Source organism: Myxine glutinosa, chromosome 8 (assembly GCF_964187855.1).
Source record: "Myxine glutinosa chromosome 8, kmMyxGlut1.1, whole genome shotgun sequence".
NCBI classification, from domain to species: Eukaryota; Metazoa; Chordata; class Myxini; order Myxiniformes; family Myxinidae; genus Myxine; species Myxine glutinosa.
Genome location: NC_136268.1, coordinates 74,157,097 through 74,184,296, shown reverse-complemented (window position 1 = coordinate 74,184,296; position 27,200 = coordinate 74,157,097). Strand labels below are relative to the sequence as shown.

The following is a 27,200-nucleotide window of genomic DNA, read 5'->3' as shown; positions in this document are numbered from 1 at the left end:
GTTTGGGGCAGCTTTGCTGCATCAGGGCCTGGGCAGCTCACCATCATATAATCCACTATTAATTCTTCATTGTACCAGAGGGTGCTTGAGGATAATGTGAGGCCATCTGTCGGAAAGTTGAAGCTCAACCGAAGGTGGACCTTGCAACATGACAATGACCCTAAACATACCAGTAAATCCACCAGGGAATGGCTGAAAAGAAAGAAATGGAGGGTTCTGGAATGGCCAATTCAAAAGCCCGGATCTAAATCCCATCAAGATGTTGTGGGGAGATTGGAAATGAGCTGTGCATGCAAGAAACCCCTCAAACATCGCACAGCTGAAAGAATTCTGCATGGAGGAGTGGGCAAAAATTTCACCCAGTCGATGTCAGAGACTGGTAGACAGTTATAAGAAACGCCTACTTGAGGTTGTTTCTGCCAAAGGGGGCAATACCACCTATTATAGCCAAGGGTGTACTTACTTTTTCCACATGCAAAAGTTGCATTTATGTTTATTTAAATTATACAATGGACTACAAAATGTAAATGTTTCATGATATTTGTTATATTATATCACCTTTACCTATCAAAATTGTTGAAATTAAGATCAAATAGCTGTATGTTGAAATATGTTTAAAAAGTCAAAACTTTACATGGGGTGTACTTACTTTTTCACGTGACTGTATATATATATATATATATATATATATATATATATACATATATATATATATATATATATATATATATATATAAATATATATATATATATATATATATATACAGTAGTGACCCCTAATTCCGAACGCCCCTCATCTCGAACTACTCTAATTCCGAACTGTAAATTCGAGAAAATTTTGTCCCTAATTCCGAATGTATTTCTATAACCGAACTGCCAACATAGCGTTCGAGTGTTGTTTCCAGTGCTGAAATTAAAGAACTTGGCTTCCATTGGTCTAAAACACAGGCCATTGTTGAAAAGTGGCACCCTAATAAAGCAGTGGTTAACAGGAGCATTAACTTGTTCAGTGACAATGTGATTGACCACTTCAGAAAAATTAAGAAAAGTCGCCAACACCAGGCAACTTTGGAGAGGTGGTTCTCTAAAGAAAGCAAGCCTAGTGAGCCCCAACCCTCTACAAGTGGTGTTAAGAGACAAAGAGAGCAAACACCAGAAGCACAGTCATCTGATGTTTGCTTGGAAGGTGCCTCACCTTCCAAGCAATAAAACCCTCTCCCTCCTTCCTCCTCTCCAGCTTCCACATGCACCATCAGAACTCTCCACTAAGGTAAATGCAGTTATTTTCATGTTAGTACATTTATTTCTTGTTTTTATTATTATTATTATTTGATATTTAGGGCATTTACTCATCTTATTTTACCTTGAATCATGTGTATTTGCAGTTAACAGTGTCTTGATAATGGGTTTTTGGGGTCCAGGAACGGATTAATTAACTTTCCATTATTTCTTATGAGGAAAATAGTTTCTAATTCCGAACTTTTCACAATCCGAACTGCCGCTGGAACGAATTAAATTCGGATTTAGAGGTCCCACTGTATATATATATATATATATATATATATATATATATATATATATATATATATATATATATATATATATATACACAGACTTGGCATTTAATATGGAATTTTTTTTTTTTTCTTGACTTGGGTTTACTTTCTGAACTCGGTATATCAATCTGGTGAGTTTCTTTTATGCTTCGGTGATTTCTTTGTTAAAAGAACCATGTCATTGATTGTCTGTCGCAGCAAGAAGTCAATAACAGGATTATATCACAGGTGGCATGACAAAATGTACGGACAGGTACATTTGACGATTGGCTTCACAATCGGGTATATAAGGGTTGTTGCGTTCTGTATTAGTGGAAAACAACTGCTGCACGTCTACAAAAGTTATTGCCGCTTCCCCTGGAGATGGTCCGATGGTCCGTCAACTCGACAATGCTGTTTGTCATTTAGTGGTGGCTTTACGAAATTCCGGCATGAAACAGCGTGCTATTGCTCAGCAGTATGGCATCACTCAAGGTCAGGTATCAAAGATCCTGAAACGAAATGCTCAGAGGGGTGTCCCTACTCCAATACCGAGGTCAGGACGTCCCCGCAGAACCACAAAGAGGGATGATCGCCAGCTGCACCGGTTAGTCCGCAATGGCCGTACCAAGTCAGCTAATCGGCTTAGGGCTGAGTGGCAGCAACTGACAAATGTGCCTGTATCCAGAAGGCTAGTCAACCAACGACTGGTTCAAGCAGGCTATCGTGCCAGGCGTCCCCTGAGAAAGCCACGTCTGACCAGACAACACCGCCAGTGCCGATTGCAGTGGGCCAGAGAGCACCGTCAATGGCAGCCAGGACACTGGAATCACGTGATCTTCAGTGACAAGTCTAGATTTATGGTCTATCGTCAATATGGCCGCGTCCGGGTGCGCAGACAAGTGCATGAAGCCTACAACGACGATTGTATAGTGCCAAGAGTCCAAGCTGGAGGTGGTGGTGTGACCGTTTGGGCTGCTTTTCATGCAGGGGGCAAAACTGACCTGGTTGTTCTGAATGGAAACCTGAACCAGTTCAAGCACAGGGCCATTCTGGAAGAAACATTGCTTACATTTGTTCGTGCAGCCTTTCGAGGAAACTTTGTCTTCCAAGATGACAATGCACGGCCTCATCGTGCTCGCATGATCCAACACCTTCTTGCTGACCGTGGTGTAGAGCATATGGAGTGGCCTGCCATGTCCCCCGATATGAATCCGATAGAGAACTTGTGGGCAGAATTAACGCGTCAAATCGACAACTTGGACCAGCAGCCTGCCTCTGTGCGTGAATTGCAGCAGGCTATTGTAACTGCATGGCAAGCGATTCCTGTCCAAACCTTGGCAAATCTCGTGAACAGCATGTCTCAACATGTACGTGCTCTCCTGAATGCTCGTGGGGGTTACACGAAGTACTGAACTGTAATTTTACTGTCCGTAATCCAAGTCGTAATTTAACTTTTGTTTTTGTTAAAACATTTTTTGCCTAATGTGCAAAATAAAGAGATACTTCTGGAAAACGCACAGAAGTTTAATACACAGTACTGTCCGTGAATTGAGTTCGATGTCAGTTTACATCACTTTCAAGGATCAATTTATTTGCTTTGAAATGTGAAATGTGGTTTTTGTTTCTTTTAAAGGTCACATTAACAAAATCTAGAATAATTTCAACATAATTCCAATGAACTTTTGGTAAGTTCACCCCCACAAAAAAATATTCCATATTAAATGCCAAGTCTGTATGTATGTATATATATATATATATATATATATATATATATATATATATATATATATATATATATATATATATATATATATATATATATATATATATATATAGTAGCTAAGAGCTAAGAGGGGTAGCTAAGAGGGGTAGCACACTCGTCTTTGCTCAATTCCTCGTTGAATTAAATCAGAGGAGTTGGTAAAGTCGGCAGTCCAAGCACTCGATTTTGGACAATAACGATCCCATGGTACTTTCCATAACAGTAGACCATTATGTGATTGTACATAACACATAACATTCCACATAACATTCCTGATTCAGTTCATGATTCAATGCTCAGTAGCATTGGCAGCAGGAAGATACAGGTGGCGACATGATCAGGTGCTGGCGGTGGTGGTGCAGATGGTGCAACAAGAGGTGCTGAGATCGAGAGAGAGAAGAGTGGAGAAGGAGACTGATGGGGGAGAGGTGTGGTTTGTCAAAGAGGGCCAAGTGGTAAGAGGTGGAAAGAGGAGGAGGTGGAAAGCAAGAGGGCTGTCAGATGCTTGTGATTGGCAGGTGGTGGCAGACCTAAAGCCACAATTGGTATTCCCAGAGGAGATCTGTGTGACAAGGTTGCGGCCTGATATTGTCATTTGGTCAAGTGTAACAAGACAGGTCATCTTAGGGGAGTTGGCGGTACCTTGGGAAGAGAACATGGAGGAGGTGCACGAGAGGAAGAGAGAAAAGTACAGTGAGCTGGAGGCAGAGTGCCGGGAGAAGGGTTGGCGAGTTTCGTGTCAGCCATTTGAGGTGGGGTGTGGAGGGTATATTGGCAATTCCTTTTCTGCATTTCTTGCTAGGCTGGGAGTGTGTGGGACAGAAGGAAGGAGGATGTGTGACAAGGTGGCCCAGGTTGCCTTGAAAGGCTCATTTTAGATATGGAGGAAGTTTATGGAGGCACGTCGAACGGTGTAGGTTGGTTGTGTTTTTTTTTTGTTTTGTTTTTTTGTTTTTGTTACCATTATTATTTCTTATTTTGTGTATATGAGTGAGTGGGTGAGGGTGTGTGCTTTTGCATGAATTAATTTTTGCATGAGTGTGTTTTTGTGTGTTGAGTGGTGTATGATGTAAGGGAAGGTGGTTGGTTGGTTAGTGATGTGTGTGTATGTGTGTGTATGGGTGTGTATGTGTGTGTATGAATGATCTGGTGTGTTTTGTTGGTGAGTGGTGAAGGGTATAAAGGTGGGTGTTTGAGTGTTCCACCATGTTTGTTTGGTGCTGTGGATTCTGGATGTGGAGGTGTTGTTGTTGTTGTTCGCACTGGCTGGGGGTGGGGGTATGTACGCATCCAGATGCAGTTGCTGCATGTGGATGTGTATATGCCCCTACTGGCCCACCTTAGCTGACGGGCCGAAACGGGATGATGCTGAGGACCTCGACTGAGGACCCGGTCAGTGCGGCACACTTGTGACCAGGTGTGTTTTGAACTTATACACACACACACACACACACACACACACACACACACACACACATATATATATATATATACTAGCGGGGTCACCCGTGGGAATCCCACGGGCATGGATGTGTGTGACATTTCGACATATTGAGTTAGATGCTGCACATTCATTTTTACAAAATGGTTACTGGCAAGTCATCAGATCCAGAAATGGTGTAATGAACACAATTTATTTATTTCACATAATATGTGACCCCTCACTCCTCTCCACCTGACACTCTCCTCTCTCCACCTAGCACTCCTCTCCTCTCCAATCCCTCACATTCCTCTCCTCTCCAATCCCTCACCTCTCCAATCCCTCACACTCCTCTCCTCTCCAATGCCTCACACGCCTCTCCAATCACGCCTCACACTCCTCTCCAATCGTGCCTCACACTCCTCTCCAATCACACCTCACACTCCTCTCCAATCACGCCTCACACTCCTCTCCAATCGCGCCTCACACTCCTCTCCAATCGCACCTCACACTCCTCTCCAATCGCGCCTCACACTCCTCTCCAATTGCGCCTCACACTCCTCTCCAATCGCACCTCACACTCCTCTCCAATCGCGCCTCACACTCCTCTCCAATCGCGCCTCACACTCCCCTCCAATCACTCCTCACACTCCTCTCCAATCGCTCCTCACCCTCCTCTCCAATCGCGCCTCACACTCCTCTCCAATCGCGCCTCACACTCCCCTCCAATCGCTCCTCACTCTCCTCTCCAATCGCTCCTCACTCGCCTCTCCAATTGCTCCTCACTCGCCTCTCCAATCGCTCCTCACTCGCCTCTCCAATCGCTCCTCACCCGCCTCTCCAATCGCTCCTCACTCGCCTCTCCAATCGCTCCTCACTCGCCTCTCCAATCGCTCCTCACTCACCTCTCCAATCGCTCCTCACTCGCCTCTCCAATCGCTCCTCACTCGCCTCTCCAATCGGCTTTCCCTGTCTCGTTTCTCTCGTTTTTCTCCCGTCTCGTTCTTTTTCTTGCTCCAAATCGGCCCGTCTCGCCCGTCGGCCCGTCGGAATCGGAAATCGGCCCGTCTTGCTTTCTTGCTTGCGCGTAAATAAATTGTGTTCATTACACCATTTCTGGATCTGATGACTTGCCAGTAACCATTTTGTAAAAATGAATGTGCAGCATCTAACTCAATATGTCGAAATGTCACACACATCCATGCCCGTGGGATTCCCACGGGTGACCCCGCAAGTTTGCATTGACGTTCGTCGATGGACTCGTTCGCCCGTCTCATTCGTTTTCTTGCTACATCCTGTTCAAGTCTGCGTTCTTCATCGATCGTCTCATTCATTTTGGAAATAGAAGTTTCCACGCAGCGCATGAATTGTCACGATCCTCAAGAGGAAGTGTCTCGTAATCATAAAATGATAAATGGCAAGTAAATTATATTGTGGAAAATTAAAGCTTTCAAATAAACCTATTTAAAGTGTATGCGCACATAACTAATTTAAAAAAACGAAGAAATATCTCTCGGTAATTTCCTGAAACATATTTTACTTCCGGCTAATAATGTTGAATGAAATAAAAACGAAGAAATATATGTCGGCATCATTGTTGACGTTTTTGTGACGACTGTCATCAAACGAAAAAGTAATATATCTTAACGGAAAAGCAAAAGCGAATTTTAAATATATATCGACACGTTGCCGTCGGTGTCATGTTGGGCGGTGTATGATACACCACGATGCGATTTTTAAAAATATATCTCTGCATTTTCGCGCGTGTGTGGAATGTTCTCAATTATTGCTGATACCGAGTCTAAAACCATCGATTAAAATGAAATCATATGGTGAGTTAGATTGGAGATAAAGGCGTGAGAGAGACTCAATGGCCTTGAAGTTACAGGCGTTTGAGAATTCATTTCGTTCTATAAAGGGCAACTTTCATCGGATTTTCTTCCCGTTTTTTTTAACCGAGTCTAAAACTATGTTAGCGACTGTGAAAAATGAAATGATATATCGAATTTGATTTGAAATAAAACTGGGAGAGAGAGCAAGACACCACGGGCCTACAAAACAGGCCTCAAAGCTATGCGAGTTAATAAAATGGTGGATATTTGTTTATAATTATATGAAGCCTCTCCCAGAATGGGTGGAGCTATGGGTGGAGCTACTCTGCAAACCGAGTAAGCCACACCCCGGACAGACACCCAACAGACAGACAGACAGACAGAATCATCTACGGCTATTATAATATATATATATATATATATATATATATATATATATATATATATATATATATATATATATATATATATATATATATATATGTAGGGAGCTATTATGCCCCTCCCCCTTTGTTAATTCTTGCTGCTTTACCAATTACCAAGTATAACCAATTATATGTTTTGTTTTGACTGATTGCTGTACTCTTTTATAATACTTAGTCCTTTCTTGTGCATTGAGGATGTGTAATACCCTAATAAGGAGTCCTGTGCTTGTGAGCTCTTGCCCTGGGATGGCATAATCTCTTAGTTCCCCTCTTTGGCCTTGGTTGCAGCTGCTATCTCTCTGCCTCCCATATGACTTTGCCAATATCCTGTGGGCTGACACATTTATGAGTGCCCACTCCCTTTGTACTTTCCCAACCAAGGTCTCTATACAGAAAGTTGTAAACATGTTGCCACATATTGCTGACCATCTCCTTATCTGAGCTAACCTATGAGTGGCCTTGGATGAGCTTCCTCTAACTAACTGAACAACAGGATGGGACTATGGTGGGAGGGCCAATGAGCCCATTCTGTCTCTGTATCTTGTGAGCTAAAACCACACCCGATATTCCTTATATAAAGCATGTTTTAATCGAATTATTTCAGAGCATCTTGTTGTAGTGTTGGTCATTTCATGTGAGCTTCCTGCGACATTTGCTGTCCGCAAGCTTGTGTAAACGAGTTCTAATAAATATATCCGTTGCTCCTTTCTCTGAGTCTTCTGAGTCCCAAGTTCTAAAGTCCCAATCCGACAAGTGGTGGCAGCGGTGGGATCAGTCTGTGCAGTCCGGGACGCGGTCCCAGGCAAGTGAGTGGTGAGACCAGCTAGCAATTGATCCGGGTCAGGTGAGCTGTGGTTTTCTTTTGTTTTTCCTTTTTAGCCTGGGGGTCAGTCCAAATTGTAACCCACTCTCTTGCTCGGATGCCGTTTGTTCCGTTCCCTGCTCGAACCTGGTCCACGAACCTAAATTTAAATACGGACCGCTTGGGTCCCGGAGCAACTGACTGTTTATGGACTCGTCAGGGTAACGTTACGTAAGGGGGGTGCCCACGTTGGGCGCCCGAGGTTAAGGGGTAATAGATCTCTGGGTTGTGAGGGTAAGGATAAGGGCGGTGTCCCGATCCGAGGCCTACCCGGGAGACGTTGGAATTATAAGTAAGGTTAGAAGTATTATAAGGGCGTAGGATGCCAGGAGAGTACAGTAAGGGTAGGTTAGACGGCCGTATCGCGCGAGGCGGGCGAACCTCATGGGTACAAGGCTACGGGTCTCTCAGAGTTAGGTAGAAGGCCGTACTTCGCGAGGCGGGCGAACCTCACGGGTACAAGGCTACGGGTCTCTCAGAGTTAGGTAGAAGGCCGTACTTCGCGAGGCGGGCGAACCTCACGGGTACAAGGCTACGTCGGTAAACTAAATTTTCCTAGGATGGGGAACTGGATGGGTAATAAGACTGTAAAGGCAGGTGAACCTCTTAGAAATACCCCAGCATTTTTCATGTTTCGGAGGTATGGCTATGATGCTGCGAGACCAGGGAAGTCATGGGTTGCGCTGACTAAGGATCTAGGTGAACCGTGGCCCGAAGGAGGGTCTTTTGCGCTGGAAAAATTGGACGTGTTGTATGGGGCATTAGAAAAGTTGGAACAGGCCACGAAACACTTCCCGCCTGACTATTGGAAAGTCTTTGGTTGGTGGAAGGAAGAAGCGATGAAGTGACAGGCAAGATCGAAACAGGCCAGCCTGGCCGGTGAGGTATTAAAACTCAAGGGCCTGAGGAAACAGGTGAATAAAATGCAGGATGAAGCGGTTAAGGAAATAGAGAGGCAGGCTAACGAGTGACTGATGCCGCTCGTTGAAAGTCAAGTCCCCGTGGGAGGGTCAGGCAGATACCAAACCCCTACCCTCCCAGCCCTGAGCTCTGTCCCGGAGTTCCAGGCAACACCACCCTCCCTGCCCCACCCTTTTCACCCCAACTCACCCTTTCCACCCCGGTCTAAGAATCCCCTTTCTTTTGAATGATTGAGACATAAGGCGTTGTACACGACCCACTCAGGTCGTTGTGCTGTGAATTTTTGCGACTGTTCACACTGCTGAATGTGCGCAGTGGTTTGAAATGCGAGCTGGTTTGTCAGTCACGTGGTATGGAGAATGTATAGGGAAACGCATGATTTAAAATGCGTTGCCTAGGTTGGCAGGGGAGTGGCTGTTGGAGGTGCATGGTTGGAGTCGATCCGGTGTTCGCGCGACGTCTGAGAGACTCATTGGTATATGAATGAATGAATAAATGTATATATGGATGTCTGCCATTGAAGTATGTATTTGTGTCCATTGTGTGTGTGTGTCATTATGCAATGTCGAGTGGTATTGGCTACTTGTGCTGTATGTATGGATGTGTGAGGTGTATTAGGCATGAATGACGTGGGAAAATAGTAAAGAAAATCTTGCTGAAATTGAACTATTGTGAGTTTTAAAAGGTTGCATAGAAAGCTTAGAAATAGTTAAAGGGGCGTAGAAACACTTACTCGGATATTTTCTCCAACCTGACGGTGTTGGAGAGTAGGTTGGAGGTTTTTGTATTTCTCCTGTGGCCTGTGATCCGACTGACAAGGTCCCAATGTATGATGTCATGTAGGAAAGACGTGTCTGCCTGTTTGTCTGATCGTAAGTCTGTGGTGCGATTCCACGGAGGGCCAAGGTTTAATCCAGTAAATGGGAGTTTTATGTTGTGGCAAGTGTGCGAGGGGGCACATCGGAGCACGCGAGTGGGGGTATTTGCGGGAGTGCACACCCGTGGTGAGTGTTACAGGGAAAGACATATGGGAACTTTTTATTTTCAATAAACAGACTAGATTATTTTCTTGTTTATTTGTTTATTTACGAAAAATAAATAAATAACAGGGGGAGGTAGGTTAATGGTGGTTTGTTGGCGGTAAAATTGGTTGAAAGTCGAGTTGAAACAATTTATATTGGGATATTGGGATTCATAATAGCTATTGGGCAGGTGGGATTGAATTTAACATTGGCTATTGGATAAATATAGAAATCCATGCCGGGAATGTCGATTTTAACGTCCATCCGAAGGATGTAGCACATTGTGAAGCTGCACATTGCTTGACAGGACATGGGAGCCAATGAGCTGTGTAATGAGAAGGATTAAAATTATGTCATGGTGTGAAATGCTGTAGAGGTGTGAAATACACACCTTCGGCCTGGAGGGGAGTTCTTTTGGTAACTTACTTCCATGATTTACGTTCCATTGGAAGGGGAATAGGAAAATATGGGAATAATATGGAACAAATTGACAAGACAAATTGGGGTTACAGTTCCATAGAAGGAGAGCGAACAAGGATGGTGGCTGGGCTGTTGATAAAACCGCTGGGTTTTATGTTGATTTAAGTTGTGGATTTATGTTCAATTTTAATTTTAATTCCTATAGTCTAGTGCATATGGGACAGGGAAAATGGGAGATGACGTCAGTGTGCTCCGAGTTGAAGTTGAGGTTGATGTTGTTGTGTAAATATGTGTTGTAGATGGAGCGAGTATCAATGTCGGAGTGTCAGTGTCGCTTCCAGTGGCCATGGGTGGCTGTGGGGCTGAGTGGTGGCATGATGCCTGTGGTGGGGCACGTTGGTGGATTGTAGTGATGGGGGAGCGCAATAATATAAGGGGTGACTGCAAAGCGCAAGTTTCAGAAGGGAGTCGTTAGATCAAATGATGCTGTGTGTGTGTGTAGAAGAGTATTGTCTATTGAGCAGAGTATTGTGAGTGTGGGTGAGTGCATTGTATTGAATGAAGAAGCCTGGAGTCAGTGTGTGGGCACAGGTGTGCAAAACCAGGTGTATGGAGAATGGTTGTGTGAAATAACTTGTATGGAATGGATGGCTCGCTCGCTGACAGCTACAATCCATGTGGATTGTGACCGACGCTAACATTTCTATGAATGTATAAATGGAAAATAGTTATTTAAATAGATATTGTGTCATGACACAAAAGGTTGAACGTGCGATTCCAGGAATGAGCAAGTATTTTTGATATAAGCTGATGTTTCAAGTGACGATTTGAAATGTTGGAAGCTTAGATCAATCTTAAAGATACAAGCTTTTCATCTGTGAGCCGCAAGTCGACCATTTGTTTAATTTTAGATACTATACCTAATATTTACATGTAAATGCATGACTGGTCTGGATTTGGACTGCTCTGTGAGTTTTTGGGAAAACGGTATGTGTAGCTGGATTAAGTTTGAGTGGTTGTTTCATATACTCTGGGTACATGTGACTTAAAGGATGAATTGGACTTGCTGTGAACAGTGTAGATGCAAGAAGAGATAGACCGGGACACAATGAGCTGCTAGGTGAGCCATTGAGGTGGATTGGATGTTTTGTTGTTGTTTTTGGAAGTTCGGTTGTTGCATTGCCAAAGGTTTCTGTGTGATGTGGTATCTGTTGAAAGTGGATCACCTGTTGTCTTGTGTGGCATGAGCAGGGATGTATGTAACTGTATGTAACTTCCTGGGTTCAGGAAAATAACTTCAGTTGCAATTTGGTTTAAATTAAAGGTTAACGTTAGCTGGAAATTGTCAAAGGTGCTTTAAAAAGCTACGTCCAATTTCATTTTGCCATTTTTAGAAGAAAATTCACTGCATTTAACATGCGTTTCCTTTAAACAGGCTTGGTCGGGCCAGCAGGAAAAAAGAATACATTTCAGCCAAAGTCTTATCTGGTCCACTCCCACACCAGGCCCGACTCGTGCTGCGACTTTGGGTTGAACTGTCGGTTTAATTTGCACAGGGAATGAAATAAGGGGATTATAATGGGAGAAAGTGAACATTTGTGGATCTGAGGACAAGCTGGTTTGAATGTGTACCTGGGGTTTTCTGTGTGTCACAGTGTCTGTGTCTGTCTGTCTGTCACACTGGACTCTTGGATGGGTTTTCATGAGACGAATTTCAGACAAAACCCTCTTTGTTATTTCAGAATTGATCTGCACCCCACCTCACTGTGAAATGGACAGGTTGTGTGTGTGTCTCAGAGGTTTATGGACAACGTGGAGTGGCTGGTGCGAAGGGAGTGGTTGGGAAAGATGGACCCCCTTCACGAATACCCGTGGATAGTAGTTTAAAATAGGTAGAGGGTACAGGTAAATTGTGGTGGATATGGGCTGTGGTGCGCGTGGTAGAATTGGAAGGGCTACTCCAAAGCATTTTGCTTCCCCGCGCTATTGCGGTGATCAAATGTCGCGGCCATCAAAGGGCGGACACTGACGTTGCTCGGGGCAACGCAAGGGCGGACGAGGCGGCAGGAAAGGCCGCCAACCAAAGGATGGACAGGTACGATAGTAAAGTGGATATTGACCGCCTTGGCAATAGTCCTTGGAATCATGGTTTGTTGTGTACTAATCAAGGCTTTAGTCCTTGCGTGTGTGAGAGAGTTTACCACAGGATGGACACTGAAGACGACACCAGAAAAGGCCATGGTGATGACCGACAAGCTGACCGGGGGTCCAGATGACACTCCGGCCGTCGACGTGACTGTAGATCGCGGATCCTGGAACGACGACCTGAACGAGTCACTGGGCCGCAACAATGAGATCTCCGCTTCTGAAGATTGTTCTTCCATTGTTGATATTACTGATAATGATTTTGATTACACATTTGCGGACCTCAGAGCATTTCAGGCTGCCAGGACGCCGATTACTCTGGACACCAACATGTCGCATGCAGACGTAAAAAAAGTACCTAAGGGAGACTTCTCATTTTTTCTCGATGTGTAAGGCTATGACTGTTGCTGCCCGCCTACGCCGCAGGCCTACGCCACCTGAGAATAATGTTACTGATGATGTTACCAATGATGATGTGGGCCACTTCCACGGGTCCCCGACTGATGTTTATGTCTCAATGCAGGCCTTGCCTCTTTATGTTTCACGAGCTCACCTTTATGTCTCACAAGCTCACAGTGAGTCAAACGTCACTGACCCAATCCTGGATTTGGACCCAACTGCACACCCAAGCCTGGATGGTGAGGAACTCAACATTGGAGATACTCTGAGTTCCGAATCTGATTGTTTTGAAGATTCGTCCATGGATGACGGCGGTGGAAGCAGCATCGCCTCGGACGACCTCGACTTTGACCCAAAGGAAGTTTCTCTCCCTCCTCTGGACCGTTATGCTTTGTTTTTTGGCCATAGGTTTAAGCCACCTGATACTGATGACATTGTGTCTTCCCCAGATCACCAGCATGTAAGAGACCTCATGAACATGAATATCGATTGAGCGCTGAAGATCTCCAAGGATTTCACCTGGGGAAGCCTGGGCGAGCTCCAGTTGGGGAGGAGTCCTGGCCGCACCTCTGTGGACCAAGGGTGGGTCAGGAGATCTTCCTGGGTGTGGACCCCGGCGGAACCAGAGGTCTTCGTTGTGGATTTGACGCGCTATTCGATCTTCATGCCTCTACGGTCTCACCTCATACACCCATCTACACCTGACTTACATCATACACCCACAAACACCCACATACCCGCGGATCATCCTGCTGAGTGCGATGTGTGGTACTGGGTACGGGACATGCTCACTGGGCTGCATTCGCGTGGTACGTTTAGTGAACCCTTTACACTGTCTATCTCACCTCTCTTGGAGGATTTTTCATGCCATTTGATCACCCCGCTTTTACGGATTTACATTGCATACTCACATACAGACGCGAATCATCCTACTGAGTATGTGTGGTGCTTTGGGTACGGGACATGCTCACTGGGCTGCCTTCGCGTGATATGTTGAATGACTTTCCTGATTGGTTTTGTTTCTGCTTTGTTTGAAATAAAGGCCTTTGATTGGCTCGTAGATAACTTTGTATCTTAGATCCAAAAGGGCGGTATGTAGGGAGCTATTATGCCCCTCCCCCTTTGTTAATTCTTGCTGCTTTACCAATTACCAAGTATAACCAATTATATGTTTTGTTTTGACTGATTGCTGTACTCTTTTATAATACTTAGTCCTTTCTTGTGCATTGAGGATGTGTAATACCCTAATAAGGAGTCCTGTGCTTGTGAGCTCTTGCCCTGGGATGGCATAATCTCTTAGTTCCCCTCTTTGGCCTTGGTTGCAGCTGCTATCTCTCTGCCTCCCATATGACTTTGCCAATATCCTGTGGGCTGACACATTTATGAGTGCCCACTCCCTTTGTACTTTCCCAACCAAGGTCTCTATACAGAAAGTTGTAAACATGTTGCCACATATTGCTGACCATCTCCTTATCTGAGCTAACCTATGAGTGGCCTTGGATGAGCTTCCTCTAACTAACTGAACAACAGGATGGGACTATGGTGGGAGGGCCAATGAGCCCATTCTGTCTCTGTATCTTGTGAGCTAAAACCACACCCGATATTCCTTATATAAAGCATGTTTTAATCGAATTATTTCAGAGCATCTTGTTGTAGTGTTGGTCATTTCATGTGAGCTTCCTGCGACATTTGCTGTCCGCAAGCTTGTGTAAACGAGTTCTAATAAATATATCCGTTGCTCCTTTCTCTGAGTCTTCTGAGTCCCAAGTTCTAAAGTCCCAATCCGACATATATATATATATATATATATATATATATATATATATATATATATATATATATATATATATATATATATATATATATATATATATATATATATATTTATATATATATATATATATATATATATATATATATATATATATATATATATATATATATATATATATACATATATATATATATATATATATATATTGTTACGGGGTCTTCCCCTTACCTCTGGTCTCGGTAGACCTCCGAACCCCGAGAGGGTCCCGGCAGAAAGATGCGTTATCCTTGGTTGAAATCAAGCAAATAATGAAACCCTCAATGGAACCAGCAAATGAAACAGTCAAATCAATAATGCAACCACACCAGGTTATGAACAAACAATAATATATTAGAACTCACACAAGAAGAGCCATACAACAATGGGGGCAATCACCCCTACTATCAAATCTTACGGTGGTAACCTTATCAAGCCCCTTAACCCCAAACTCACGGCACCTCCCCAATATCTCTGCACCCCTCCAAGGCGAAGTCCCAATGTCTCTGTGCGCTCCCGCAATCGGGGAGTCAAGGCCCGATCAAAGTCAATTGAGGCGTAGGCAATCGAGGCGACCCCGAGGTCACGTTGTTCAGCACCCAGCAATACAGCGGTAGAACGGAACCTCACAAAGACGCGCTCCGACGTACACGTTTGCGGTTCAATCCGCGAACCTCCGTATAATTCTCAAGTGCCCTTTCTGGCACAGCCGTCCCCGGCAAACCACCGGGGAATAATGCCCAGCCGACACGACCAAACCCGGTTCACTGTAGGTTGCTCGCGTGGCGAAGATGGCGGACGGCTTTCACTCCAACCCGGGCTTTGAGGCCAGGATCCTCCGGAACCTCAATGAGGTTACCCGACGACACAGGCTCCACGCACTCCGGCGATATCTCTTATCGCCCGAACTTCCCTTCAAGGACACAAAGTTCACTCGCACTGTTTGTCGAACGCTCGGTCCGGAGCTTCAACAACCACGTCTCTTCACGATCTCCTACCGCCTCCTCTTCCTCGCTCCACCCCTTCCTGTCACGATCCAGATTTCCGGCCACAATTTACCAGGAGCGCTTTTAAATCTTTTCACTATAATAACCCTTTCCCTTCAACCACAAACACCAGAATACTTCGAACCAACAACAATAATCATAACAACAATCATTCGGGCCGAATCCGTAACACTTCCCCCCCTCAAGAAAGAAAGTTTGAACACAGCGAAAACTTTCTTTGCATGCCCTCTGTTAAACAAGCAAAAGTAAATTCACAACCCAAATCAGCAATCCCCGTGGGCAACAATATTCAACCTTCCCCAAAAAGAAAGCAACAAAACTTTACACAACCCCCAGAGCTTTCCAAAGTTAATTCCCTCTGGACCAAGCGTCAACAACGACATTGTCCCGGCCCCTCTGATTTTTACTTCTAGTTTCTCTTGAATGAAGGGGGGGGGGGGGGGGGGTTGATCAAAAACCCAAAGGCCAGCAAATCTATAGCACTTTCCCCGGGAGGCCGAGCTGAAAGCCAGGTTCCATGGTGGTTGGGTGGTGAGGCCTGGAAGTATTCACTACATGGACGCCTTTAGGAATGTGGAGTTCACGGTTAGTCCGGGGAGGAAAGTTCACCACATGGACGCCTTTAGGAATGTGGAGTTCACGGTTAGTCCGGGGAGGAAAGTTCACCACATGGACGCCTTTAGGGACGTGGCGTTCACGGTTAGTCCGTGTAGGAATCTTGGCTCGGCGGCTCCACAGCATTCAGTGGTTCAACTTTTCCGGACTCCTAATAATTACGGTGGGACCACTTGTCACAGTAGTCACCTGACTGGCGGTCTCCTTCTAGGCCACTGCTCTGATAATCCTTCCTTCGGGAGCTGGCATAACTCTGGAAGCCTCCATAATAATATCGCTTGTGGCCACCACCACTACTACTCCGTGGTCCTCCTCTGTAGCCCCCTCGCCCCCTAGGAAATGCCTTCCCTACTGTGATGGTCTGACCCTCCAACTCCTTGCGATTCAGATCCTTTTCTGCCTCGCTGGAGTCCTTTGAGTTTTCAAACGTGACAAAGCCAAACCCTCCTGACTTTCGTGTCTCCCTTTCTTTCAGCTCCAGCAGCCGAGCTGACTCCAAAAGCAGTCCATCGCTTGTTTGAAGTCAGTCCTCCACAACATCTCCTTGCTAAACTTGTCGCCATCTAACTGGGCCAACTGTGTGGTGTTATTTTCCTTACTGGGCTTATTAACAACCATCGGGTTACCATAAACTTGACCACCGGCCAAATCATTCCCGATAACAACCGATACTCCCTCTACAGGAAGCGTGGCTTGTAAACCGATGGTGACCGGTCCTGACTCCAAATCGGACTCCAAATGGATGACATGAAGTGGAGCACTAACACAGCCACCAATCCCCTGTACAACAACAACAACAACAACAGGCATTTTAAGGCCATTTTCCCTGCAAGAGCGGGGGTTAGCCTTGCGGTCCCCATGACAATGTTCTCCATTTTGCCCTATTTTCTGCATCCCCCCTTGTTAACCCCCTTGCCCGCATTTCTTCTTCCACCATCTTTAGCCAGTCTTTCTCGGTCTTCCCCATCCTCTACTTCCTTCTACATTCATTCCCATCACTCTTTTCAACCAGTCACTTTCATCCTTCCTCAACACATGACCAAACCATCTCAACCTGTTTCTCTTCACAGCATCCATCACAGGCTCTATTCCCATCATCTTTCGCAATTCATCATTTGTCTTCCTCTCTCTCAACGATACTCCACACATCCACTGAACCATTCGCATTTCCACCCTTTCCAGCCTTCATTGCTGCTCTACGTTCATTACCCACCAATCCCCTGTAAACGAACACTATCCCCAGTTGCCTTATCCTCGGACCATGGCAAGATGCCTTCAAGCATTAAAGATTGATGTGCTCCTGTGTCCCTCAATATCCTAACCGGTCCCCGGTTAGTCGAGGCTCCATCCAGTGACACAAACCCCTCGGAAATAAATGGTTGGTAACCCTTTTGAGGGCGATTTCTCACAATGGCCATCGCATTTGGAGTCGTACTAGTCGAACTCCGCTCCTGATTTTCCTTTCCCAAAGCATAACAGTTGGACATCCAGTGTCCAGGTTTATGGCAAAAAGTGCAAGTAGGCCCGGAGGAGAACCTCCTGGTCTGCCAAGGCATGGGGGCGGCAGTCTGCCTCGATTCCCCCGGACGATAGGTCTGTCTTGGAACCGCAGTCTTCTGATTTCCAGAAGTCGTGGTGTCAAAGTGGACCTCCTTTTCATCCCGAGGGCGCCCCCATGGATTTTCATTCTCCGCCCCTGATGTACCATAGCTCCCCTGGCTAGGTCTGGGCGAGAAGTTCGGTTTGTGGAACCCCATCCTGTGTGTTAAGGCATAGTCATCTGCCAAAGTGGCTGCCTCATACAGCTTTGGTACTTTCCTTTCCTCCAGATGAACTTTAATGTCCTCGTGGACACACTGTTGGAATTCCTCCACCAGGATCAATTGTCGCAATAGTTCAAAGTCTTTCCCAACTCCTTTTGAATCACACCACCGATCAAACATGGTTTCCTTCACTCTGGCAAATTCCACATGGGTCTCACTCTCCCTCCTCCTGGCATTCCGGAATTTTTGCCGTTAAGCTTCCGGGACCAATTCATAGGCTTTGAGAATGTGTTTCTTCAATACCTCGTAATCTGCCCATTGGTCAATCGGTAAAGCCGAATAAATCTCTTGAGCTTCACCCACCAGAACACTTTGCACTAGTATGGACCAGTACTCCTCAGGCCAGTTTAACTGTCGAGCCACTTTCTCAAAGTGTGGAAAGAACTTGGCTACCTCCTTTTCATTGAAGGGTGGGACCAGCCTCACATGTCTGCCAACATCCCAGGTGTTCTGACTAGGTTGCGAACCAGTCAGCAGGGATGGTACCTCTCCCCGTTCTCTCATTAACTCCAGCTCCTTGACTTTAATTTCCTGCTGACGCGCCAATTCATGGTCCTTTAACTCCCTTTCGGCTCTTCTCTCCTCTGCTTCGAGTTCTCTTGCAGCTCTCCTTTCCTCTGCTTTTATGTCTTCTCACCTTTCCTGGAGTTCTCTTTCCACTCTCCTTTCCTCTGTTTTTTCTCTTCTAACCTTTCCTGGAGTTCTCTTTCCTGTACTTTTAACCTTTCCTGGAGTTCTCGTTCCTGTGCTTTTTCCCTTTCCTGGCTCTGTAATTGCATCTCCAGTTTCCGGAGCTCCACATTTTCTTGCTCTTCTGGTAACCAATCCCAGGCTACCTCTTCCCATGCTTCTAATCCCACCATAGATTGTATCACCACTGTCTGCAACTCTGCCTTCTTCATATTAGTTCGGACCTCCAAGCTAAAATGTTTGGCCAATTTCCAGAGGTCCGATTTTACTAATGCTCTGAACTGTGCTTCACTGGGGGTCATTGTAAACTTCTCTGTGTCAAACTCCATAGTGACTACTGGTAACGCCTGTTAACCTTCACACAAGAAAAAATTTTAACAAACAAAATTTATTTATTTTTGTTGTTTATTTTTGGAAAAAATTTGGGAATGTTGGAAAAAGTTCCAAATTTGGGAATTCTGGGAATGTTAGGGAATTCCTTCCCGGACTAAATTTAGGAATTTTTATATCCCGGACGCAGACCCAATTGCGAGCCCACGAATATCAATTGGACGAGCCCCCAAATTTCTGTTACGGGGTCCTCCCCTTACCTCTGGTCTCAGTAGACCTCCGAACCCCGGGAGGGTCACCGGCAGAAAGATGTGTTATCCTTGGTTGAAATCAAGCAAATAATGAAACCCTCAATGGAACCAGCAAATTAAACAGTCAAATCAATAATATGCAACCACACCAGGTTATGAACAAACAATAATATATTAGAACTCACACAAGAAGAGCCATACAACAATGGGGGCAATCACCCCTACTATCAAATCTTACGGTGGTAACCTTATCAAGCCCCTTAACCCCAAACTCACGGCACCTCCCCAATGTCTCTGCACCCCTCCAAGGCGAAGTCCAAATTTCTCTGTGCGCTCCTGCGATCGGGGAGTCAAGGCCCGATCAAAGTCAATTGAGGCGTAGGCGATCGAGGCGACCCCGAGGTCACGTTGTTCAGCACCCAACAATACAGCGGTGGAACGGAACCTCGCAAAGACGCGCTCCGACGTACACGTTTGCAGTTCAATCCGCGAGCCTCCGTATAATTCTCAAGTGCCCTTTCTGGCACAGCCATCCCCGGCAAACCACCGGGGAATAATGCCCAGCAGACACGACCAAACCCGGTTCACTGTAGGTTGCTCGCGTGGCGAAGATGGCGGACGGCTTTCACTCCAACCCGGGCTTTGAGGCCAGGATCCTCCGGAACCTCAATGAGGATACCCGACGACACAGGCTCCACGCACTCCGGCGATATCTCTTATCGCCCGAACTTCCCTTCAAGGACGCAAAGTTCACTCGCACTGTATGTCGAACGCTCGGTCCGGAGCTTCAACAACCACGTCTCTTCACGATCTCCTCCCGCCTCTTCTTCCTCGCTCCACCCATTCCGGTCACGATCCGGATTTCCGGCCACATTTTACCAGGAGCGCTTTTAAATCTTTTAACTATAATAACCCTTTCCCTTCAACCACAAACACCAGAATACTTCGAACCAACAACAATAATCATAACAACAATCATTAGGGCCGAATCCGTAACAATAACTATATAAATATATATATGTTTGCATATCTATATATACACAAAGAATTAAGTTAAGCACCCCTACACAACGAATTAAGGTAAGCACCCCCTAATATATATTCTTTGTGTATATGTATACATTGGCATATATTCTAAGGTATGTGAGATCAAATAATGATTGGTATGACATTAGCAATTATCCATTGATGAAATTGAGTGATCAAAGTGAAAAAAAGTGATTGGTTGAGTCAGTGATCCGATCACGTGGGTCCTACACACGTTATTGACGCAAAGATCGCTAGAGGTCTTCTCAGAACAATGACTGTACGTTAGAAAACATAAACGTCATCCACACTGTCCGTGATGGACCTATAGCTCCATACTTAAATTGAGGTGAAAATATGCCTAAAATTCCCAAAAATTTCACCTTAAATTATTCAGAATAAAATATTGAAAACGGCATGATTGTTATGTTTTTATGTGACCATAATATCACTTCTCCAGAAAATATAGCAATATCATGGGTATATTACACTGTTTTGACGACAACAAACTTGTAATGTGCGAGGTTGTAAAAAAACGGGGGGGGTGCTTAACTTAATTCTTTGTGTATATATATTTGTGCAGCGTCTGTCCTGTCCTGTGTTCAAGTGTTGTGTTATGTTGTCTTGTGTTGTCACTGAACTACTTTCTCAAACTTTTGTGAAATCGTACCAAACTTCTGGTATGCACATATCTCTCCCGTCGGTATGTCATAAGGGTATTTTTTTTTTTGGGAAATTGCAAAAAAATATTTTTTGGGGGGGGGGAATGTTTTGGGGAATTTTTTTTTTTTTCAACTTCAATTGTTTAGAAAATGTGATATCATGTATATTACAAATACATTTGTGCAAAATAATTGTTTGAATTATGATTGGTTTAATTTAAACCATGACAAAACGGCAACTCGGGTACAGTCATTTATCTATATATCGACACATCTGGGCAGTGTCTGTGGTCACTAAACGACTCCCTCAAACTTTTGTTTCCATGGTTGTGAAGTGTTTTAAATAACGTTGTGGTGGTTTTGAATCACGTGGTGGTGAGGTATTTTGCATTATGTGGTGGTGAGGTGTTTCAATATCACATGGTGGTGAGGTGTTTTTAAATCACATGGTGGTGAGGTGTTTTGAATTACGTGGTGGTGAGGTATTTATAATTACATGGTGGTGAGGTGTTTTTAATTAGGTGGTGGTGAGGTGTTTTGAATTAGTTGGTGATGAGATGTTTTGAATTATGTGGTGGTGAGGTGTTTTGAATTACTTGGTGGTGAGGTGTTTTTAAATGACGTGGTGGTGTGTTTTGAATTACGTGGTGGTGAGGTGTAATCGTCCCAAACTTCCAGTCTGCACCTAACCCTCCCCTATGTATGTGCTGAGGGGTTCTTTCTTGAAAAAAAAACATTCAACCTAAATCTTCAACCTAAATTGCCTATAAAAATGTAATATCACAAACACAACAAATACATTTGTGCAAAGCAATTGTTTGTATTATGATTGGTGAAAATCATGACAACACAGCAACTGAGGTACAGTCATTAGCCTCAGCTAAAATAAGCCCGTTCCTCAGTATCGACGCTTGGTGAGGCGAGCATAGCGAGCCGAGCCAAGCTAGTATATATATGTATGTGTATATATATATATATATATATATATATATATATATACAGACTTGGCATTTAATATGGAATTTTTTTTTTTTCTTGACTTGGGTTTACTTTCTGAACTCGGTATATCAATCTGGTGAGTTTCTTTTACGCTTCGGTGATTTCTTTGTTAAAAGAACCATGTCACTGATTGTCTGTCGCAGCAAGAAGTCAATAACAGGATTATATCACAGGTGGCGTGACAAAATGTACGGACAGGTACATTTGACTATTGGCTTCACAATCGGGTATATAAGGGTTGTTGCGTTCTGTATTATTGAAAATCAACTGCTGCAAGTCTACAAAAGTTATTGCCGCTTCCCCTGGAGATGGTCCGTCAACTCGACAATGCTGTTTGTCATTTAGTGGTGGCTTTACGAAATTCCGGCATGAAACAGCATGCTATTGCTCGGCAGTATGGCATCACTCAAGGTCAGGTGTCAAAGATCCTGAAACGAAATGATCAGAGGGGTGTCCCTAGTCCAATACCGAGGTCAGGACGTCCCCGCAGAACCACAAGGAGGGATGATCGCCAGCTGCACCGGTTAGTCCGCAATGGCCGTACCAAGTCAGCTAATCGACTTAGGGCTGAGTGGCAGCAACTGACAAATGTGCCTGTATCCAGAAGGCTAGTCAACCAGAGACTGGTTCAAACAGGCTATCGTGCCAGGCGTCCCCTGAGAAAGCCACGTCTAACCAGACAACATCGCCAGCGCCGATTGCAGTGGGCCAGAGAGCACCGTCAATGGCAGCCAGGACACTGGAATCACGTGATCTTCAGTGACAAGTCTAGATTTCTGGTCTATCGTCAAAAGGCCGCGTCCGAGTGCGCAGACAAGTGCATGAAGCCTACAATGAAGATTGTATAGTGCCAAGAGACCAAGCTGGAGGTGGTGGGGTGACCGTTTGGGCTGCTTTTCATGCAGGGGGCAAAACTGACCTGGTTGTTCTGAATGGAAACCTGAACCAGTTCAAGCACAGGGCCATTCTGGAAGAAACATTGCTTCCATTTGTTTGTGCAGCCTTTCGAGGAAACTTTGTCTTCCAAGATGACAATGCATGGCCTCATCGTGCTCGCATGATTCAACACTTTCTTGCTGACCGTGGTGTAGAGCATATGGAGTGGCCTGCCATGTCCCCGGATATGAATCTGATAGAGAACTTGTGGGCAGAATTAACGCGTCAAATCGACAACTTGGACCAGCAGCCTGCCTCTGTGCATGAATTGCAGCAGCAGAATAACTGCATGGCAAGCGATTCCTGTCCAAACCTTGGCAAATCTCGTGAACAGCATGCCTCAACGTGTACGTGCTCTCCTGAATGCTTGTGGGGGTTACACGAAGTACTGAACTGTAATTTTACTGTCCGTAATCCCAGTCGTAATTTAACTTTTGTTTTTGTTTAAAAAAAAAATTGGCTAATGTGCAAAATAAAGAGATACTTCTGGAAAACGCACAGAACTTTAACACAGTACTGTCCGTGAATTGAGTTCGATATCAGTTTACATGACTTTCAAGGATCAATTTATTTGCTTTGAAATGTCAAATGTGGCTTTTGTTTCTTTTAAAGGTCACATTAACAAAATCTAGAATAATTTCAACATAATTCCAATGAACTTTTGGTTCTAAGTCATCTTGAAAAGTAAGTTCACCCCCACAATAAAAAATATTCCATATTAAATGCCAAGTCTGTATATATATATATATATATATATATATATATATATATGTTACAGACTGATGGGGTAGCTAAGAGGTAGCACACTCGTCTTTGCTCAATTCCTGGTTGAATTAAATCAGAGGAGTTGGTAAAGTCGGCAGTCCGAGCACTTGATTTTGGACAATAACGATCCCATGGTACTTTCCATAACAGTAGACCATTATGTGATTGTACATAACACATAACATTCCACATAACATTCCTGATTCTACATAACATTCCTGCCTTGACTATCTCCAGGAAGGCAATGTCAAACTACTGAACACATGCTTTGCCTACTTCCACAGCAATTAGTCTTCTGATTGGAGGAATGAAATCTTCGATTCAGACTACGTCAAACATACATCAAATGAACGACAAAAGTGTGCTCTTATGATGATGCAATGTTCATACAAGCATAACATATATTTCATTCTGTTGAAGTCATCTTGAAACCGAGTCGGGGGACTTCTTTATTCAAGGATCATTTCGAAGAGCTTAAAACTTCCGAACATGATTGTCGACCAGCCAATAAATGTGTGAAAACCTGTCCCCCTCAATCCCACCTACACCCACTCCCCTTCAGCCATCCTTTTTTGGGGTCACCTGACAGTCACAAAATAGTTCAGAGAGCAAGCAGCTGTAATGGTGTTTCAATAAAATCGATACGTCATCAGTCATCAGTCATCACACACAATGAGAACATATTATATTTCAACCGAGCTGCTTTAGCAGGCATTTCACGCAGGTTATGAAGGTTATGGCTGCGATGTTCATACTACTCTAGTGATGGGAGACCATGATCATATTTGTGGAATATTGGCAAACCAAAGATGCGTAATTCTTACAGCAGCAATAGAGGGCTTCTTGCCATCTCCAGCTGGCGGATGAGTCACATCAGCCCCCAAGAATATTACTGGTTGTTGGAATACCGCTGGGCTGCAGTCACATGACGAAGTAAAGAAGACAGAAAATGTCATAATGCAAGTCAGGCATATGAAAAAGCAAACAAGGAAGGTTAGACCTTTGGTATCACAGCATGAAATCTGAAAAAAGGGAAAACAATCAAATTATGCAATAAGTACCGTATGTGCGGCACCAGAACATTGTTGACTCCACCCAACTTGACGTTGATTTTGAGGCACAGGTTGGAGAGGGTCTGAGGTGAGGTCTTCAGCACATTTTTCACCTGCACACATTGTGTAGCCATGCCTAGAAGTGTGTCTCCAACGCGTTTCACTTCAGCTAGAGGAAAGCAAGACAAATGTGCAGAAAAATGAACAACGGAGAAGTACACATTACAGCTGACAGCATCAAAACTGTAGAATAGGAGATAGGGAAAACTAAGTCATTTATAGATATATTTTTTGGACTTGCTGATTATGGAGGTGAGAAATAAGAACTTCGTCTTGCAAAAGGTAGTAAGGTTAGCTTTCAAAGGATTTTTCTCCAGTATCAATATCACCATAATAAATATTTTTCACATTGTCAAAACCTCCATCATTAAAACCACCTTTAGAGGCCATTTTTCCCCGCAAAGCGGGGGTTGGCCTTTTTCGGGAACCGTGGTTGTTGTTGTTTTTCGGTCCCCTTTTTGAAGCAATGTTTTACGGCCGGATGCCCTTCCTGACGCCAACCCTTTTTGCCGACCTCCATCGGCAAACCTCCAAAAACCTCCATCATTATTGAAAGAAAATTCATAACTTTGTGAGAGCAAATCCCAAAATATAAATAATACCCTATTTTCAGGCTGTTCTCTTGGGCAAGTCAGTGAAACCATCGCTCCCTCCAAAGCAAGATGTGCTCTCAAGCTAAGCGACAAAATATATAACATTTGGGGCATAACCTCAGCTGGCATTACCATATACTGGTGTCTTCCCAGGCAGAATGACCACAATGAGCTGCAAGCCCATGTACGTGTTCTTAAGATGTCGGAACATGGGCTCCACATTCTCAGCTCCTTGTGCGTATTTGCAGAAGCACGGTTGACCCTGAATGGGCATTCCAGCATCCTTAGAGATCTTCCTCAATTGGTCTGTGAAGTTCCTGTTTGGAAGACAGGGTGGTTTTGTGGTAGCATCAAGTATTGCGTTTCATTCCAGGCAAAGAAGAACCACAATATTAAATTAGAGTTGTGTCAAGATACTGGTGCCAGCATCCTCCATAAAAGGTGGTGGCCTTCTGAACACCGCACTACCGACAGTTAATGATGTTTATTTTTACCCTGCGCTCGTGAAGCAAAAAGCGGGGTCAAGCGATTGGTTGTGTAAGTACATTTGATGTACGTACATACGTGTCTGCATTTTTAAAACTAATTTTCTCAGTAAGCGATGGTCCGATTGACAAGAAATATTGCACCATAGGAGCGCCGCCTCCTCTAGAATTTTAATGTTAATTATGACGTCATAAGTCACGTGGTACGAGTGTCATCTAGGAAAAACTTTGCACCTCTATAGCTCCAAAACTGGAAACATGGCTCATTGTCAAGTACTCCCCATGGTGAATAAGATATGTTAATGATGTCAACAGTGCTTTCATTATGACGTCATAATTCACCAAGTACAATGCTTGATCCGATCAGTATGAAATTTTTTCTCTCTGCAACTATTGGTCCGATGGACACGAAATTTTTTACCATAGAAGCGCCTCCTCCTGTAGAATTTTTTAATGATAATTATGAAATCAGAGGTCATGTGGTAAAGGTGCCATCTTGGAAAAAACGAAAAACGTTGCACCTCTATATCTCCAAAACTGCTCCATGGAAAAAATTGAAATTGAAAATTGAAATAAAGCTCATTGTAAAGAACTCTGCATGGGGAATAAGTGTTCTTAACAATGACGTCAAAAGCACATGGTTTTACTTGCATTTTTTGCTGATATGGCAGGAAAATGCAGCTAACCAGACAATTGAGTTTACTAGATTTTTCACAAAATAAAAACCAGAGAGTTCATAGAACACCGTAACCCACACAGTCTTGAGAAAAAAAGACATGGCTGGGTTTTGTGAGCGGCAAATTTTAAGGGTTGTGATGACGTAAAATTCCGTATTATTTTGTCCAAGTACTGCTAAACGGAAGGGTTTTGAAAGTCACAAAAGTTGATTTGTGTTCGAGTGTTCAAGTTTTCAATTCAAATGAAATAGAATAAATATTTTAAAGGTTATAGAAAAAACAACTTTTTCAGACGTTTACCGCTATTGATGCTACTTTTACACCATCTTATTTAACACGTTACATTAGATCTTTGTGCCTGTTGTTTGTGTTCTTTATGACAGCAAGTTTCCTGTTTGGAATAATTTTCAATTTTGTCTGAATGTCAGGCAAGCAGGCAGTTTAAAAATATTATCTCACTCCTCTTTGAGCATGCGCAATTGGGACAAATTCAGAGCCAAAGTACTATTAAACTACAGGTTTGTTTTCCGATTCATGTTCAAAATATAACATTCAATTGAAATCAAGTCGTTCTCGATCATAAACTGATGTTTGTGGACAGCCAGACAAACTGAAGCAATTGCTTAACCCTACTTTTTGCTTTGCACATGTGGGGTAACAAATATAAACGGCC

At 44.0% G+C, this 27,200-nt stretch overlaps 1 protein-coding gene across 1 annotated transcript in view; it reads right to left on the bottom strand.

Annotated features, from left to right (window-relative positions):
* The window catches only part of LOC137414948 (protein argonaute-2), a 260,673-nt gene that overhangs the window by 13,240 nt on the left and 220,233 nt on the right, over window positions 1–27,200 (bottom strand). Inside the window, exons 13-15 of the mRNA XM_078783394.1 lie at window positions 25,498–25,682; window positions 24,722–24,881; window positions 24,485–24,575 (exon numbers count right to left, since the gene is read on the bottom strand). Coding sequence (XP_078639520.1) covers window positions 24,485–24,575; window positions 24,722–24,881; window positions 25,498–25,682 — 436 coding nt within the window. The remainder of the gene's footprint in view (window positions 1–24,484; window positions 24,576–24,721; window positions 24,882–25,497; window positions 25,683–27,200) is intronic.